Below are 18,175 nucleotides of genomic sequence, written 5' to 3' on the forward strand. Positions count from 1 at the left end.
TGTCATCACCCAAAACCTTGGGTCTCTAAGCTCCTCTCTTAACTGATCGTCAGGAAATGTGAGCACTTTTATAAAAGCAAGAATTTTGTGTGTTGCTGGTCTGGAGCATTCAGGTTTTAACACAAAACCAAGGTTTCTGGAGTGAACATCACAGCAAACATCAGATGATGCAAAAAAAAGTAAATATATAGTAACCTAAAAAATAAATAGTAACCTAAAAGTAGACCAGATTCAGTTTAAAATGAGTTTAAATAGACTTGAAAAATGGCTGTTGAGTCCATCTACCTGGCTGGCTGCTCCGTTTAGAAAGACATACAACACTTAGAGGAGAAATGCACACAACAGCCCCCCACACACTGCAGCTCATTTAAAGTCCAGGTTTTGATAACAGCTTTGCAAATCTCATCAGTGAGCATGACAGTCACCTCTAGCCCCACACATCCACAGTACAGGTCCAGAGCTGTAACTAGACACTTCAAAACATTCCCAGCACTAAAAATACCCCCCTACCTCCACCGCTACCTTTAATTCCCTCCAGCTGCAGCCCCAAATGCCTCCTCGCTCTATAGGCCGCGCCAGAGGTGGGCTTGGGGGGCGCAGGCAGGAGGCTGTGGAGGGCAACATGTGGCGGCTGTGAGGGGGTCTCCCAGGGGGACGTGGGGAACAAAACATGAGCGTAAGGATCAGTGGCGTGCAAGCGGGCGGGTGCTTTACAGTCATGGAAAAAGACCAACAGCGTTAAATTCACTGATCAAATTTAGGACCCCAGGGCACGGAGGTCTGGACTAGGCCAGACACTCTGGAGTCAGCAGCGTTAGTCATGACTGACTCTCAAAGGCCACGCCCACTGTGGCTGAACAGAGTGACTCAGCAGAAGAAAGTAAATGAGTTCTAACAACATACATTATGTTTGCTTTAATCTGAAGGCTTTTGCAGTAGCAATACATCTGATACGAGTAATAAACACACATCTCACAATCCAGCAGCTTACCAGGTATCACTTTTAACTTAGTTTGGGCAGAGCTCTAGATTTAACTTAAGATGTAAGGCTTTAAGTTCAAAAGTTTTTCTTTTTGTTATCAGTCATAAATTTCTCAATCGACAGTGACACTTAACGCCTAAAATAAGACACTGAATATTCAAAACAGTAGCTCCGGAGGAAGCTGTTACACCCTACATGGCCAACTGCAGCCCTCCGTCCACCACCAGCGCTTCTCCTGTAATGTAGCGGGACTCCAGGAGGAAGAGGACGGCCCGGGCCACCTCCTCCGGCTCTCCAAATCTCCCCAGAGGGATGGAGCGCTCTAAAGCCTCCTCTCTCATCCCTGCAGTCATGTCAGTGTGTATAAAACCTACCAAAAGATGGGGAAAAAACAGCAATGAGATGACAGAGACTGACACAAGCAGTGCTTTGTACTAATTACCAATCACTAATCTAAGGATCTAATCTTCGCTGCAAGTTGCATTGGAGCAGAGAGTGTCAAGTGGCAGGGATGAAAGTGAGGCCACGGTTCTTAGGAATATAAGGCAGCTGGAGGAAAGTTAGGGATGAGTTGCTGCCTTACGTGGAGAAGCTCAAGTATCTCATGGTCTTGTTCATGAGTGGGAGAAGTAAACAAGAGATTTGTGTTTGTTTTACGGTACTGCGTTTGTGTCTGTTTGCATCAGTGACTGTATATAAACTCATTGGTTTGGTATTAGGTATTTGTCCACACAGTCTACTCAAAGAGATACACAACCACTTGCGCGCAGTCCTCCAAGGAACCAACAACACGTAGCTCGATATAAATGACACTACGCGTAAATTGAACGCTGACTGGTTAAAGGGCTCAGTGTGGTTCTCTGATAGCAGTGGATTGTAGCAGATATTGAGAAGACAGAGAGAAGAGTGAAAGAATCAGAAGCATATTCTGTACCTGGAGCCAGGAGGTTAACCCTGATATTACGTGAAGCAACTTCTTTAGCCAAGGAGCGAGTGAAACCCTCTAGACCAGCTTTACTGGCACTGTAGACACACTGGCCAGAGTTCCCTTTCAGGCCCACAACAGAGCCTGCAGACATGACCACAGAAATCCATTAAGATGACTTGATTCCACATTTAATATGAATCACAATCAAGTTACCTGACTCCCAGCGTGCTGGATGAAGAATTTGTTACTCTGTCTGTATAATTTCATAGATTTTCTTTACAAAGAAATATAAACACTGTAAACCTTGAGGGAGAAATCACATTAATATTATTATAGCCGTGCTTGTGGTTTCAGATTCTGGTTGGATTTTCTTACAGGATGCAGTCAATCCGGTGCTTCTTAATAGCTGCAGTCCCAGGTGTTGGTGGCATTCGAGATTTCAACAAAGCCCTTCTGGGAGCAAGTCTTACCATCTTGAAACAGCTTGAGCCGTTACTTAGGTATATTCAAGTTACTTTTAATTTCAGTTGTCCCTGTGACGAGTGCAGTGTATACTTTCCTTTAGTCTGCAACATCAGAGACCAATAAACTGACCAGGAAGGCTGACTCTGAGAGGAAGTCCCTCAACAAACTTTTATCCATCGTGGATAATCCCGACCACCCTCTGCACCACTTACTGAACAGGCAGCAGAGAACTTCCACTAACAGACTGATTTAGGTAATCTCTTCCTCATGCAGTAATGTTTATAACTCCACACATCTGTTTAGCAGAGAATCATCTGTTCTTTCACCTCACAGCTTTTTTTCCCAAGCCTGCACCGTTTACTACACTTTCCCCAATACTGAGACTAATATCATCTACCATTAACTAAACTTGTTGTTTTCTGTTACATTTAGTATTTTATTATATTCTATATGATTTTGTTTCACTTTATTTTATGGTGCTACATATAGAAGCAGTACACAGTTGTTATTCTGTAAATTATGTAGGTTGTTTTTAGCCTCTCAAACCGCTTTTTTCAACAAATACATATTATTTTCTGTATTTAATGTACCAACAAAACAAAGAAAAAAAGAAAACAACTGGAACACTAGAAACTCAAACTTTACCACCTACTTGTGCCACCATCTTTTCTCTGGGAGGTTTCTATTCAGGATTCTTTTAGTAACCTCTCTCTCTCACTCATAATGTATCTGATTACAGTTCATGAGGAAAAAGAAACGTAAAACCATACATCTACAAGCTTGTTGCGTGAATTCAAAGAAATTGTCAGTATCTGATTTTATTTGGACTAAAATGAGCACAAAATTACGGTGGCCCTGCGAGGCCAAACGGACTGCAACTTAAGAAAACACCAGCAATAAGAAAAACGCTGCAAAAGCACGCAAAACACAATGGAAATAGGAGAAACAAAAGAAATAGGAAAAAACTGATTTCCAAAAGCACAAGGGAAGTGTTTCTGGGGAGACAATAACCCAACGGACAAGTTGCACGAACCCAAAACATGCTTGGTGTGTTTTATCATGATTCATATAATACTGATGATGGATTTTTAGGCTAATAGTTAGGCTAACACACTTACCTCTCATCTTTTCTTTCCTCACAAAACCGATAGATCCTCCACTTCTTTTAAGTGTCTCCCAGCGCAATTCTTAGCATATTTTGGTTCCTGCAACTGTGGGTTATTGTCTCCCCAGAAACACTTTCCTTGTGCTTTTGGAAATCAGTTTTTTCCTATTTCCATTGTGTTTTGTGTGCTTTTGCAGCGTTTTTCTTATTGCTGGTGTTTTCTTAAGTTGCAGTCCGTTTGGCCTCTCAGGGCCACCGTACAAAATAATATCCTCCTTAAAGGGTACACTGACTTGAATCTATAAAAGTAGTAACACAGCCATCTAGTGGTTAAATTGAAGACACACCACTAATGTGAATCATCAAGTACCTATATTAACAATAGCTGCTCCTTGGCTGTGCAGCATGCTGCGCAGCGCTGCCCTGCAGGTCAACATGGAGCCCAGCAGGTTGGTGTGAAGCAGAGCCACCATGTCCTCTGGTTTGGTCCTCAGTAGCAGACCATCCCTGTGCAAACAGACAACAGCAACTTGCAGGGGTTCAGCATTTACATGCGTCTAAATATGTCTGCAAATGCAGCTGAGAATCAGTAGAGGTGTCAACTTCAGTGCTTGCTCACCTGTTGATACCGGCTGCGTTCACGAGATAGGAGATGTTTCCACAGGTCTTCTGGATCATTTCAAATGTTTTCTGCACCTCCTGTTCTTTAGAGATGTCACAGCTAAAAGCAATGTGCTCATCTAGAGAGGACACACATCAGATCTACTGTCGGCATCACTGCAGTATGTTTATAAAGGTCCTCTAAGTCTACACTGAACATTTGTATTTAATTAAAAATGGGCGTAGCTTCTGAGTGCTTTAAACCTGCAGTCTTTCTAATGGCCAGCAGGGGGCGACTCCTCTGGTTGAAAGTCTGACTGTATAGTTGCCGTGAGAAAACTACCATGTCTTCTAACTTGGTTTATGACCTCAGTAAACTATTTACTGATGAGTTTATGTTCTCAAGCTCTCATTTCAAGTCTTTCCTAAATACAAAACAGTGTTGTCTTCGTAAAATATGTTCGACGTTATAGTCACAAAGGATTATACAAAGGTTAATGGTTTATGATATTTAACATGTGACTGACCGACAAGTTACTAGAGTGCACAGAGTCTCTCTGTTTAGTCACATCTAGTTTCAGAGCCAAAAAACCCTCAGTGTGAGATATCATACCAATGTCACGTCCATCTTTTACTTACAGTTGATGGCAGTGTAGAGCTAGACTATTTAAAATAAATATCCCACCCATATTTATAAAGAAAGAAGGAGCTACATGCTTGTTTATTTATAATGTGTACTTGCAAAGACTAAATCAAAATGATACAGAGAAGTCTTTAATTTTATTATTTGTAATTTTGAATAAATCTACACAAGGAGGTTTTGATGCATATTTTTATTTACTCTGTTTGATCTGAACTGTATCTGTGACTCCATTTTCTTCTGCTTATCTAGTGGGTAAATGAAACTTCTTAAAACATCTCAATTATAAATACTCCCCACATTACAAAAATTACAAAAACTTAAACTAACTGTGAAATTCATTCTTTTTTTTTTCCTTCTCAAAATTTGGCTTTTCGGTGTTGTAAGTAAGAATGAAGACAACATATGCTGTTGTTCTCTGTTTTTTTTTGCCAATTTCATAACAAATCTGTATTTTAAGCTTGAGTAAATTAAGCCATACTTTTGAAAATAAAAATTGGTAATTTTCCTTTAGAGGATGGCCGTTGTGCAGACAAAAGCACGCTAATGAAAAGGTCTAATAGCTCTGGCACATGTTTGTACACTTTACTCATTAACTCATTTATTAGTCCAAAATCCAGGGTAAGGTTTACGCCACAGCTACCTTAAATCAACATTATTGGTAATTACCAAAATAATTTTTTATGTTTCTGTAATGGTTAATCCACCACTTTGTCCAAGCTTGTTAATAAAAATAATATTTTTAATGCTAAAAAAATTTGCTATTTTACTAAAAATGTTTCAGTGGTTGAATGTTCTGCTTGATTAATTTAGTTCTGAGAGAAGTCCAGTGTGCTGGTTATAATTTGGGTATTAAAACAACAATTCAGTTCAGTGAGTTCAGTAATTTAATTTGTTTTTCGCAGACTTCTAAAATACTTGTGCTTTCTTTTTTATATCCGGTGATATAATAATTTTGTTAAGCACTGTATTACACACAGCACAGCATTATACCTCCATGCAGAGATGCCACAGTTGCCTGGGCGACGTCTTTGTTCCTGGAGACGACGGCTACCCTGCAGCCTCTTTCTGCCAGCAGGCAGGACACTGCTTTCCCAATGCCTCTGGAACCCCCACACACTACTGCCAGTCTGGACATGATGACCTGCAGGAGAGGCAACAGCTCAATTACAGCTACAGAACAGCATCCGGACTATCTCAGATGAAACACAGGAGAGACATGCCTGCTTCCCTTTATGCTCTTCATAAGTCGATGGTGTAGTCTGATTATTGAATGGAAGCTACACAGCATAAATACACAGCATTTTTATCCCTTGTTCCATATTTCAATCGGCTCTGCAGGCACTTTTTTCTAAAGTCTGGCTGAAGAAAGTAGGGAACGCTTTTATTATAGTCAAGTGCAGGTTAAACTCTGTATGGGGAAAGTCAGTGTCAGATGGACACTACCACAAATGAAGTGACAGTAAATTAGAAAAATTGTTATTTTTTGTCAGTTATTATTCAGTGTTACACAAATACAAATATGATGTATCTCATGTGTGTTACATATAAACAATCTTTTGTTGAGATCTGGTCACCCTAGTATATAAGCATAATGTATTTATATGACAACTTATATGTGTAATAACAACGCCCTGTTTGCTTTAACAAAGTTTTCTTTTGGTTTAGGACTGGAACACTGGGATTACTGGGATTTTTGTCTTTTGAGTCAACACACATCAGTCTGAATGTATTTTAGATGCTGAAGAAACACTGCAATAGCAAACAGAAAAACAGGCTTTAATAGCTCTATCTATACTACGGACAGATTGAGTAACCATCACTGTTAATAAGGGAGAGAGGCAAAGGTGGTAGGGTTTGGACATGTGCAGAGGAGGGATGGCCGGTGCTCACATATCACACTTGTTCTTCTTAAGTTGTAGATAAACAGGTACCGGCTAATTTATAAAGGGCTACCTTTAGAGACCTTGTCACTGAGGCTGCGCGATTATACTTTAAAACCAATTTTTTTAGCTCCTAAAATTTGGAGCAGTCTTCTTCGGCCATCATCGGGTTGTTTGAATGTGCGATTTGTTTTAAAAACTCATTTTATAGTATAGTATATATTTTCCTTTAATCTTTCCCCCATTATTTTGGCACAGAGTTTATATCTATTTAAGTGCACGGAAGCGCGCGTGCTGGGATGAATACGTGACGGTAAGGTTGGTTGGTTGTCTGTATGGGTCTAGGCAAGTAAACACAGCCAAGATTATAAAACATGACACCCTGCCTTAACATGTGGGACAAAATGCTCTGCAGCACAACACAAAGTAGGACACCGGGTCACTTCAGTGAGGCTAAGAGTCACAGTCGCTGTCCGGTAAATAGTAGCCGTATTTAGCTTTAAATGTCATCGTACAGTTACGTTTATGCAGCGATATGATACTTACCTCGTTTTTCTGAGTCTAACACCCCGTTTGAGAAACACTGTTACAAATGTAACAAATGTTATTTACTGAACAAATAAAGAATACCAGAGGAGCGGGTAGTCATGGGCGCCGCCATGTTTTTTATTGTTATTGTGCTGGTCGTTGTTGGTCGGTAGAGGGCGCTGTGGTAACGCTGGATTGGCTGAACTGAACCAGCACTGCTTTGATTGATTGGTGATTTTTTTAACCTTTACCCAGCCACTGTAGTTCCACCCTACACTGTCCACTGTACTTTACACCGTGTGTACACTGACCCACTTTGCCATCTGACATTTGCTGTGCTTGTTTTGCTAGATTTAGTCTGACCGTTTTATTCGTTTTTGTTGATCTATTTTACTTTAAAGAATCACTTTATTGTAATATATTCAAAAGCTTCTGACATAGTTTTATTATATATTTTTTAAAATATTTTTATTTATCTAGCTTATTTACTTCCCTTGATTTAGCTGTTAGAGTGCTTGTTATCTCAGTAAGCGGTTTTATTTTGTTACATCCTAGCTACTTTTTTTAAAATGGGCTTTTTTGTTAGAAATTATATTTATTGTTTTAACTGATGTAGCACAGGAACTTCAACGTTTTTCAAATAAATACAGCATACCTCATCTTTAACTTACTGCCAGTGAAATAACACTGTGATTTCTATTTGCAGCCATTCATTTTTCCTCATTGTTCCCTTGTGGAAATATATCTCATGAAGAAAAGCAAATCTGTCATCAGTGCACACAAAAAAAAGAAAAAAGGAAAAAAAATGAATCATGTTGAGACCGGTTGGGTGGCCTTGGCCCACACCTGGACAGTTCATCAGTCTAAGACTTATTCTGCCAGATTGATTTGCTGAAGCAAAATCACATTCATCACCTGTGCCAGAGTGGATATGTAGCCCTGAGCGCTGTGAATCATACACAGTATAAAAGGAACAAAATGCAAACACTACAAACAGTTTGATTTCTCTAAATGTGGTGACTCTAAGCCTGTCAACCAAGAGTTCATTAGGTGTGCTTCTGCATCAGAGAGACACTGGACTGAATTTCTTTTCAGAGAAAGAAAACACTTTATTTATTTAGTTCCTGGAACTATTTTGCCTGATCATTGGGTTATTTTTAAATGCTGTCACATTTTCTTCATGCCCTACAAAAACACACGTTTACTTTTCTGGTATAATTGCACAGAAAATCTATTCCAAGAAGCCAAGCACATAACTCCTGCCCGTTTCCTCGGGCACTGTTAAAAAGTTCAAGGAGGACTTGATTCCTTTTGCTGCAGTCAATTGAATCAGCTCACACGCCTTGTGCTTAAACGTTATCAAGAATTGTTGACCTTGGGGCCTTAATTCTTTAACTCTACACAGCACTCCTAACTCTGAATATTTTACCTGGGCTGTGCATACATAGCTTTGCCTATATTTACACACAGTCCCTACCCAACCTGTAACTCACAGTCCTGTCAACCTGAAATATTCCTGCAACAGATTTAGCACACGTGCATAATCTACTAAAGCACAACAACCCAAGTGGACAGATGATAGAACACAACCTAGAATTACAAACAATGATTAAAGTGTAAATGTTCCTTACAAAACACTTTTCCCCCCTTATTCCTCCTCACTATAGTCTCATACTTATATATTGGAGTAACTTATTTCCATGGAAACCCATCCTCTGCAGGGAGCTGTGTGCAACACAATGACCTCTCTGGGTGCTTGTCAGTTCCTGTCAACATTTCCCAGCTGAACACTCTGGGAAGGCTCACCTCTCTTTACTCTGCTGTAAGTCATGGGAGACACTGCTTGGCAGTAACAACCTTTTATTAGCAGATACTATAATGAGCACCCAAATAGATTTAATTTGAAGCACCCAGCTCTTTGCTGTCGTTGTTATGCAGCTTAGTTTGTATTGCACTTGTTACTGTTCTTTTCTTTATTTCATGACTCCTCCTTGCCCTCCTCCTCCACCACCACACCACCAGGCTTTCAGAGCGTTAGTTCAGTCTGAGACACGGCTGAAAAAAAGAGCCTTTGATCACCAAGAAATACGCCACTGTTTCTGAAACACTTTGGTTTCAATTGATCAGATAAGCCACTTCTAATATAAAGTGGAACAAATGAAAGATGCTTTAATACTCAATAAATAATCCTGGTAAATATTTCTGGATATGATTACTCTAGAGTGTCAGCTTCTGAACTGAAATACAAAGCTACTGGATAAAAAGCAGTTTTTGGCCTTAAAACTGCCATTCTCTATAAAGGCCACCAGGGGGCATTATCTGTAGTTGTAAAAAGTTAAGGTGCTGACATCAGTAATTATCTTAATGAGAAGTTTATGGACTTAGTCAGGCATTTTGGTTTATAATGAATAAAATATGTTAATTTTGTAAATGTTAGTTATTTTAAAAGTCAGAAAGGTCATCGGCTAACAGCTTTCACCAGACGTTAGCTAAAGAACATGTACCCTATGTTTGACAGTCAGACGGACCCTCACCCATCACACCTGGTTTCATCTCTAGGCTTCAAAATAGGACTTCACAAACCAGCAGGTGGCTTCACTGTGACTATATTCATGTTTTATACTGTCTATGGTGAAGAGTGACAGAAAGGGAAGTGTAGAAGTTCTCATGACAATGTGACAGGCCTGGGCTAAAAGAGGCTCAGTTTTTATTTTCAATAAGTTACACTTTTCAGTTTTATTTGAAGCTGCTGTACTCAATAGCTATCTGTTAGACTTCACCTCTGCTAACTTCAGTCACTGAATTGGGCCTCTCCACTGTGGTTTGCTGTGTGATGCAGCTTGCCTGAGAAGTTCCCCACCTTGAGGTGAGTCAAATTCTAGTCTTTAATTAGGAGGCACCTGGGTCTGTACTCTCACTACTTGTCCAAATATAGACACATGTGGCTCCTAAAGGTAACACTATGGCAGCCAGAATGCTAACACTGTGGCTTTGAAATGCCAGTTTATGTCAAGGTGGCCATCTTTTTTATACAGTTGATGGACAAAGATCTCTCTTCCTGGCAATAATCAGTGTGTGTTTACAGTACTGTGGAGACGTCTTCTGTCACCACTTATTTCTTTATGTTTTGCTTCCAAGAAGTCACACTTAAGTTCTGCAGGCTTTCTGAAGATCTGGCAAAGTTTTTTGTTTTTGGACATTGGCTCCTTTTTCTGCTTCTTTTTAGTCGAGTCCTACTACCGGACAGTATTCAGAAGAGTTTTCGTTTGTTAAGCCAGTTAACACTGACCTATGACTCATTCAGGCATAAAAAATAAATATTTAGGACAAAAAGTAGTAATAGCAGGCCTAAAGAAAATATCTACATCAGATGATTAATATCTTAAAGTGATGTCCTTAAGAAATAGTAAAACCAAATCCAGCAAAAGCTGGAGAGATGGATCTGGTCCTTCAGCCTCACCAGGAATGGTCTCAATGGAAAATATAGGAAGGAAAATGCGGGGAAATGTCTGAGGAAGTCAAATTACACAAGAACCAGCCTGAAAAATCAGTGGCAACAGGTCTCATGAAGTGAAGAATTCAAATTTTGAAAACCGAAAACTGTGGAGGTTCTGTCCCGGTTTGGAACTGTATGTAACTATATCAGCCAGTGATCTTGGTGCTGTGGGTTGAAATTAAAGGAATTGTGAAATCAGAAAAATACCACTTGATTTTGAACCACTTTATAATGCAATCTGGAAAGTGTCTGATTGGTAAAAGCTTCATTTTTCAGGATGACAACGATCCCAATGCAGTAAAATACCTGAAAATACCACACACGTCAGTCAGACTGGCCTCCCCAGAGCCCAGTCCTCGACATTAGTGAAACAGTGTGGGATCATGTAGATATCGAACAGAACAAAAGGCAGCCAACATCCAAAGAAGAGCTTTGAATGTCCTACAAGAATCCTACCCGACGACTACTTAAAGAAACTACAGGAAAGCTTAAAATTGTTCAGGCTGTGAAGAATGAAGGTGGTCACACCAAATATTGACCTTCAAGCTCATTACTAAAAACTCTGTTTTTGCTTTATATATTTCCAAGTGTTTTTTTTACATTTCAGTAAATCACTGGATACATTTCACATTTTCCTAGCAAAATATAAAGAAGTGAGGGATGGCTCAAGACTTTTGCACACTGCTGTACTTTCAGATAAATGGCGAGCCCGTACATTTTAAGGTAATAAATAATAATAAATAACAGCACTTTACTTTTTCATATTTCTGATTACTAACCAGGTCAGATACATCTGCTGTGACGTGACACACAGTCACTGGAGAAAACACCAGAGTGCCCTCACAAAATGATGACCAAGCCTCAGAAAAATATGGAAACCATTAGCTTTTATTGTTTTAGAGATTTTTACAAAAAACAAAAAAAAATGTGCGATTCCCTCAAATACTTCAGAATGTTTTTCACATAACAGATTTGTGCCAAACACGTCAATTTCAGTTTCATCATTTTCAGACATAACAGATGATCGACAGACTTAAAAAAAACAAAACAAATCAAGTAAGTCACCTTGGCATATAAGAAATCTGGATTGAGCAAACTTATGTTGCCGTGTGTTTGGATGAATGAAGACTAGTAATTATTTTAAGAAATAATTACTAGTCTTCATTCAATATGCTTCATATTCTGAGTTGTAAACTGTGCAGCCTATGCATGAAAAACATGTACGAGACGTCAGTATGATTTGAAACGGTGCGGTAGTGTGTACGCCAGTATAACTGTGTGCCTCTGTGTAGGAGTATGTCTGTATATTAAAGGCTTCCCAGTGAAATGAAAAGACACTCGATGAGGGAGAGTTTGAGCAGAGCGCCTGAGGTTGGTGTGGTGACGGCCAAGACGACAAGAAAACATCAGATTAATTCTATATAAAAAGAAGCCCTAACAGTGATTTGTACCATCGCTTTCCGCCCTCGCTCCAAATTTCAAGCAAATGACAACATATTTCCAGCAGTCAGTTACACAGTGGTCCCCTCAATTAACAACAAAAGACTTAAAAAATAATTATCACAGACGCTTGAAACTCTGGGTCTAAATCAGTCGTTAAACTCCTTCTCAAAGCCAAATTTGGCACGATTCAGTGATTGCCTCAACATGTTTAAACACCCCACGGACCTCAAACGACTTCCTGAAAAAATCTGATGAATAAGTCACATTACATTAACTGATGTGAGGTGCCCTTAGGCGAGGAGGTGGGGGGTGGGTTCACAGTAATGCGTTTACTCTAAAGGGTTTCATTGATTTTTCAGAGGGCTTTTTAAAGTGAACCTACCATGCTTTTCCTTCTTTTCTGTGATACAGCTTTTGCTACAAAGGTGGATGCTTTATTATAAATGGCCAAAGTTTGACATAATGAGGTCACCAATTAAGCTCGAGCATCAGAGTGCAGTAAACTCCTGGTTTCAGACAGATTTTTCTACTTCTGGCTCTGTAAAATGTCAGCGTCCTGTCCTTCTGAATAAAGCTATCCTTCAAGCTTTATTTATTGGTCCTGTCATTGTTTGCATTTATACCTGAGCCCAGTGTGTCTACACTAATCATACTGAGTTGAAACCAGGTAGAAGACTTTAAAAGTGATCCAATCTAAGCACAAACTGCTAAGCTGTAGACTCAATGTAGCTCTATAAGCAGAGCGACCCACCGCAGGCTGGGCAGTGAATTGGATTTAAATTTAAATCTGATTGATCAGGATCAAACAACTAAAGGTGCACATATTCCACTAGCAGGTTTACTTCATGTATTGTGTTTTAAATCAAGCAAACACTTATCTTTTTTACACTGTTGTACATTTAGTCCTCTAAACTGGAAGTGAGTTTGGGGTTTGTTTGTTTTTTAAAGTTGACACGATTAATCTAAAGGTTTCTGTCAAAAGTGATGTATGACAGAGGTGCCAGCTGGATCGGCTCTTTGGCTTTCAATTGCACTCGCCTCTCCTCTCCTTGATTCCATTGTCGTCTAATGATGCCGTCTCACAGAGGACACCGGCCGGATGGACCGGAAGTTCCTACTGTAACACCATGCTTCCCAAATTATGTGAACAATATATAAAATTCAGGAAAATCCCCAATAAAAACACATTTTGTTTAAATTTCTTTAAGTTAATAACTAAAAGATAACCAGATTAAAACTGTTAACATAATAATAGAGAAACCATCTGTCCACTTCCTTCTACCTATCCAATTCCTGCTGTCAATAGGCAAGATGTGGGGTACAGTCTATTACAGGTTTAACACAGATTGACAGACATCCATTCATGCTCACATTCACACTAGTTCAGCTAAAAATGGAAGTCTAAGGACTGTGGATGAAGCTGGAACACCTGGAGAGAAACCACATAGAACATACAAACTGCACAGAAATGCCCCAACTCACTGCTGGATTTGAACCCAGGACCTTCTTAGAGTGAGACACCGCATGCCTCCTGAACAATTTTGGCTCCTCTATCATCAAAAGCCTTTTGTTTGTTTGTTAGGTGCAGCCAATCAGATAAAAGCTGGTTTAAAAGTAGAGGAACTAAACTGCTTGTTTCAGAGGAAGAACTTAGAGGCTGCACCAATGCCCAGTATAAGATAAAGAAGGATTATTTCCAACTGTGAGTTGTGCAAAGCTAATACTCGAGTCCAAAATTAAAAATGAGCATAACTGGTCAACTTCAAGGCAAAGAAGAATGATCTTTTATGAAGATTACACTTTCATTTTTTTTAAAAGTATTCTAAAATTGCTAATTCATTTTCAATTCAACAAGCACCGAACCTACAGCCAAATCCCCTCCAATCACTAAGAAATCTTATAGTAATTCAAGTCAGTACAACAATTAACAGAAAAACAAGAAACAAACTTTGAATCGCTTAACCATGAAAAACGGGGGGGGGGAATCAAGGGCTCAATGTGATTGATTTCAATAAAAACTTGTGATTGGATTCAACAGATTGAATGCACCTCTTCCTGTGGAGTGATACAACATGCTACTTTAGGCAAACATTCTGTGCTTTAGCTAGCAGTGTTTCTTATTGCCACAAGTCACATTAGGAATGAGTTCGTGTTCACAAACGGAGCCCGTTGAGGGGCGACTGTGTCCGATTAGTTATATGACACTCTCTCTACGAGCAGCAGGTGTCAGCGACTCTGAAATGTGTAGCTAACATAAAATAAATACACACTGAAAGGAATCGGCCGTGCACTGTTACTGAAATGTTATGTCGCTCCCGTGATGGAGCGCTCTGTCCAGGTTTGGCTACTGCCGAGGGAGGTTAGGAGAGCAGCTACTCTGGTCAGTAAATATAAAGAAGGTACAAAGTAAGCATCATTTGAGTCCATTTTGGAGTGTGTTTTTCGCATATTAAAAACGGCAGAGCCAAACAGTCCCGCAGCACTTTGTCTCCTGCGGATGGCTTTGCTAATCACATGCAAATGTTTGATCAATGCAGTATCAGCCCTTTACACTGCAACCACACTGCGAGAAAAAACTAGATGCCTGTGAATGGCACACAGAAATAATTTGTCAAAGCGGAGTACTCAAATGTGCAATACAGCAGATCTCTGTTAGGATCCCCCGGATTCAATAATGCCTTCGGAGGAGGAGAAGTATCTTAATTTCTACTCTGCAGCACAATTTGTTCTGATCTGTTCCACCTAATACAACTGCCTTCTGACAGTCTGAACAGCAGTCATATAGAGAAAAGCAAATCTGATGTATTAAAATAAGGCGTGTGCTTTACTTAACCCCTTAACATGTGGCACTACAAAAAGATTGATCTATGAAATAAGTTAAAATGTGTAACATACGGATAAACAGTTCATATTGGATGTTTTAGGACTAATCATATTTGTGTCCTTATGTACAATAAAGTGAGGAACAGTACAAGGCACACATTTAACAGTTGAATTGTTACAAAGATATAAATAACCAACAAAAAAAAAGTAAAGAAAAGTTCATGAATAGTGTGTGCTCTCCTCTAACTCTGTCCAATGTGCTTTCATTGATTTTTCTCTGCAGCGCTCTCGAGTGCCAACAGTGGTCTATTTCAAGACTTGAAGTGTCATCGTGGTTGACCTGTCCAAGCAACCTTGGGAGCAGTGACACCTTAACGAGGCTAGCAGCAGTCAGATGGATCACTGTGTGTTTGTGTGTATACGTGCGTGTATTAAATGATGTCTACAAAGCTGCCAGGGAACAGTCCCGTCCTGCCATTCCTCTGCAGCGTGCCTTTGAACCAGCCATCTTCCCTCTTCCTGTGAACAAACACAATGTCGCCCTCCTTAAGTTCCAGCTCTGCTTCGCTCTGGGGAGGATATGATACAACCACCCTGTACCTGAAAGAGAATAGCCAGGCAGATGGTGAATGATACACACTGCAACAATGGCAATGAGTGTGTCCTGGAAACAGATTTAAAAACAACAAACAACATGCACACATGGAAAAATTTGAGTGTATATATCCCACTCAAACTGAACTGAATTAGGAACACCATAACATGGACACAAAGTTCTAGTCTAAACAGGCCTTCATGAATCTGGCTATTGATTGATCTAGTTGTACAGATAAACAATAATCTGAAACAGTCCAAAGAAACAGCGCATTTACCTCTCACATATGATGGGACGTGCGTCATGCTGTTGAGATAAAAGAGAGGAGCAGGGCTGACGGGGAGGAGGAGCGATAGGAACACATCCATCAAGGGGACTGCTCTTCCGATGGGAGGACTCTGGGACTGAGGAGGAGGAGGATGACGAGGCAGAAGCAGCAGCAGGTTCAGAGTCCAGGCAGCTCGCTGGGCCAGAGGGAGGGGAGGTGTCAGGGCCCACAGCGCCATGTAGCAGCTCTCCAGCAGCAGCGGCCTGCTCAGCCTCAAGGGTAGGAGAGGAGGGGGGCGAAGGGCGAGACTTCTTCTTATTGGAGGACAACAGCTTCAGAAGACTTTTCTTTTCTCTCTGCAAAATGAAGACAAGCATTTTTATTTTATTTTTTACCCCTGAGGCGATGAGAAGTAATTTTCAGACGCGCAGACAGACATAATCTAATGTCTGGACCTGTTCGTTTCTCCCTACGCAAACGAAAAACTGTGGTGGGACAAATTCCAATTTTTTATTTTTTATTTTTGCAGGCAAGGTAGATGTGTAAAAACATGGCATCTATTTGTTAAGCAGACATTTTAAAAAAATATATATATATATATAACAGCCCTCCTTGTTGTTCCTACTGGTGAATCGTCCCTGCATGATTAACATTTAAATAAAAATTAAGTCTCCCAGGGCATTTCAATCATCTGCTACAAATGAAGACATTCATTACTATGATGGAAAAAAACAAAACAGGTATCTATTAAAAACACAAACAGCAACAGACAATTGGAGACCATTTAAATTCTTCCAGAGTGTCTAAAAACAAATCCAACCTTGATGTCTTTATCCAGTCTGCAGGCAGGAGCTGCATTGTTAGATGTGGGATTGAGAGCGGAGTTGCTCCCAGGGTTGACAGGCACAGCGAGGACAGGTACAGGTCTCAAAGAGTCACTATCCAAAGATGCAGCGCTGACATTGGGTGGGGTCAAGGAGGCAGCTGCGCAGCCCATTGCCACCCCTACTCGAGTGCAGCCTTGTGCAGGGCTTGACCCGGGCTGCGAGCACACTGCGAGGTGTGGGAGATACGTCACGGGTGTTGCAGACTGTATTGGTGTCACTGCTGCTGTGGGCCTGTCCTGACTGTGACATGCAGCTGTAAATTCAATATATGAAAATTAAAGGTTTAAATTTGTCTTCATACAAAAGGACAAAATCCATTTTAAGCCAGTGAGTTTACCTGTCCTGACCGCATTGCGAGCCTGATTCACGGTCATCTGGGAGGTGACGTGCAGCGAGACTTTTGGCTGTTGGCCTGTGGCTGTTTGAGCTGTGGTGACCACCGCTGCAGGCTGGGAGTTGGCAGGTGCAACGGCGGGGCATACAGTCAGCGGTTTGTTAAAATCAGGCCCTGAAACAATGGCTCCAAGGGGAGCAGAAGAAGGGCTGACGATGGTGACACCTCTGCCTGCCTGAGTGCACAGACTCAAGGGCACTTTGGGCTGAGAGCTCCCAGACGCTGTCCTGCAGAGGGAGAGAGGAAGTAAAAAGGTGTAAGACACAGTGCAGCTTTATATGATGAGATGCATCTTTAGTGTGAAGTGTGCCCGGCAGCTCTAGTGTGTGCACTAGCATCCAGAACACCAATATATTAGAGTTTCAGAAAAGATTAATCACAGCCTGGACAACTAAGATTTCAGTACATCAAATATAAGATCCTGACTTTATGATAACCAAATATTCCAGTAAAGCAGATTGTTCTCTCTGGTTTGGAGGACAGTTGTTGCCCCAAATAAGAAAGTTTAAATATTTCAGGATCTTTAAAAGTGATGGTGAGGGCAGTGTCTGAAAATAACAAGACTGCGGGTACAAGCTAACATAATTAGCTAACCCACTGGGTGGCTGGGCTAAGCCTTAGACACAAGGTGAAGAGGTCAGAGTGGAGATGCTGCTCCTTTGTGTCAAAAAGGAGACCGCTCATCCTTACAAGGATGCCACCTGGATGTTTCCCTTAGGAGGTTTACGAGCTGTACCCAACCGATAGACCCAGAACTCACTGGGGATTACACAGCTCTCCTGGCTGGCTTGAGAACACCTCGAGATCCCCTAGGAGGAATTGGAAAACATTGCTGGGAAAAGCGAGGTCTGGAATACCCGGCTTCGCCAGCAGTCACTGTGACCTGACTTCAGATAAGCGGAAGATTATAAATGGAGAAATAAAAATGCACAGCACCATAGCTCTGTTTTTAGAAGGACCTCAGTCAGAACATGGAGCATCATTTCCAGATTTAAGTAGCTTACCACTACCCGATCCACCTCATAAACACTTTTCTGTCGATGATGCCTGGACAACACTTTTGATTTTAGCACCTGGAGGAGCAGCCGTACCAATCATTTTATTGACCCTGAAAGAATCTGGAAAGTTTTAAGTCTGT

General features: G+C 40.7%; 2 protein-coding genes across 2 annotated transcripts in view; both read right to left on the bottom strand.

The window, feature by feature from the left end:
- Positions 1-886: 886 nt before the first annotated feature.
- cbr4 (carbonyl reductase 4) lies at positions 887-7,309 on the bottom strand. Its single transcript, XM_005923346.3, has 6 exons — positions 7,150-7,309; positions 5,714-5,864; positions 4,100-4,220; positions 3,851-3,987; positions 1,917-2,051; positions 887-1,352 (listed from the first exon to the last, which is right to left on the bottom strand). Exons 2-6 carry the CDS (start codon positions 5,856-5,858, stop codon positions 1,174-1,176), a joined length of 717 nt encoding a protein of 238 aa, XP_005923408.1. The 5' UTR covers positions 5,859-5,864; positions 7,150-7,309; the 3' UTR covers positions 887-1,173.
- Positions 7,310-11,497: 4,188 nt separating this feature from the next.
- Positions 11,498-18,175, bottom strand: part of sh3rf1 (SH3 domain containing ring finger 1) — a 60,377-nt gene continuing 53,699 nt past the window's right edge. The window contains exons 9-12 of the mRNA XM_005923347.3: positions 16,981-17,264; positions 16,577-16,896; positions 15,766-16,112; positions 11,498-15,493 (exon numbers count right to left, since the gene is read on the bottom strand). Coding sequence (XP_005923409.1) covers positions 15,325-15,493; positions 15,766-16,112; positions 16,577-16,896; positions 16,981-17,264 — 1,120 coding nt within the window. The 3' untranslated portion in view covers positions 11,498-15,324. The remainder of the gene's footprint in view (positions 15,494-15,765; positions 16,113-16,576; positions 16,897-16,980; positions 17,265-18,175) is intronic.

This window comes from Haplochromis burtoni, unplaced genomic scaffold, assembly GCF_018398535.1.
Source record: "Haplochromis burtoni strain Fernald_Lab_line unplaced genomic scaffold, NCSU_Asbu1 Contig_65, whole genome shotgun sequence".
Taxonomy (NCBI): domain Eukaryota; kingdom Metazoa; phylum Chordata; class Actinopteri; order Cichliformes; family Cichlidae; genus Haplochromis; species Haplochromis burtoni.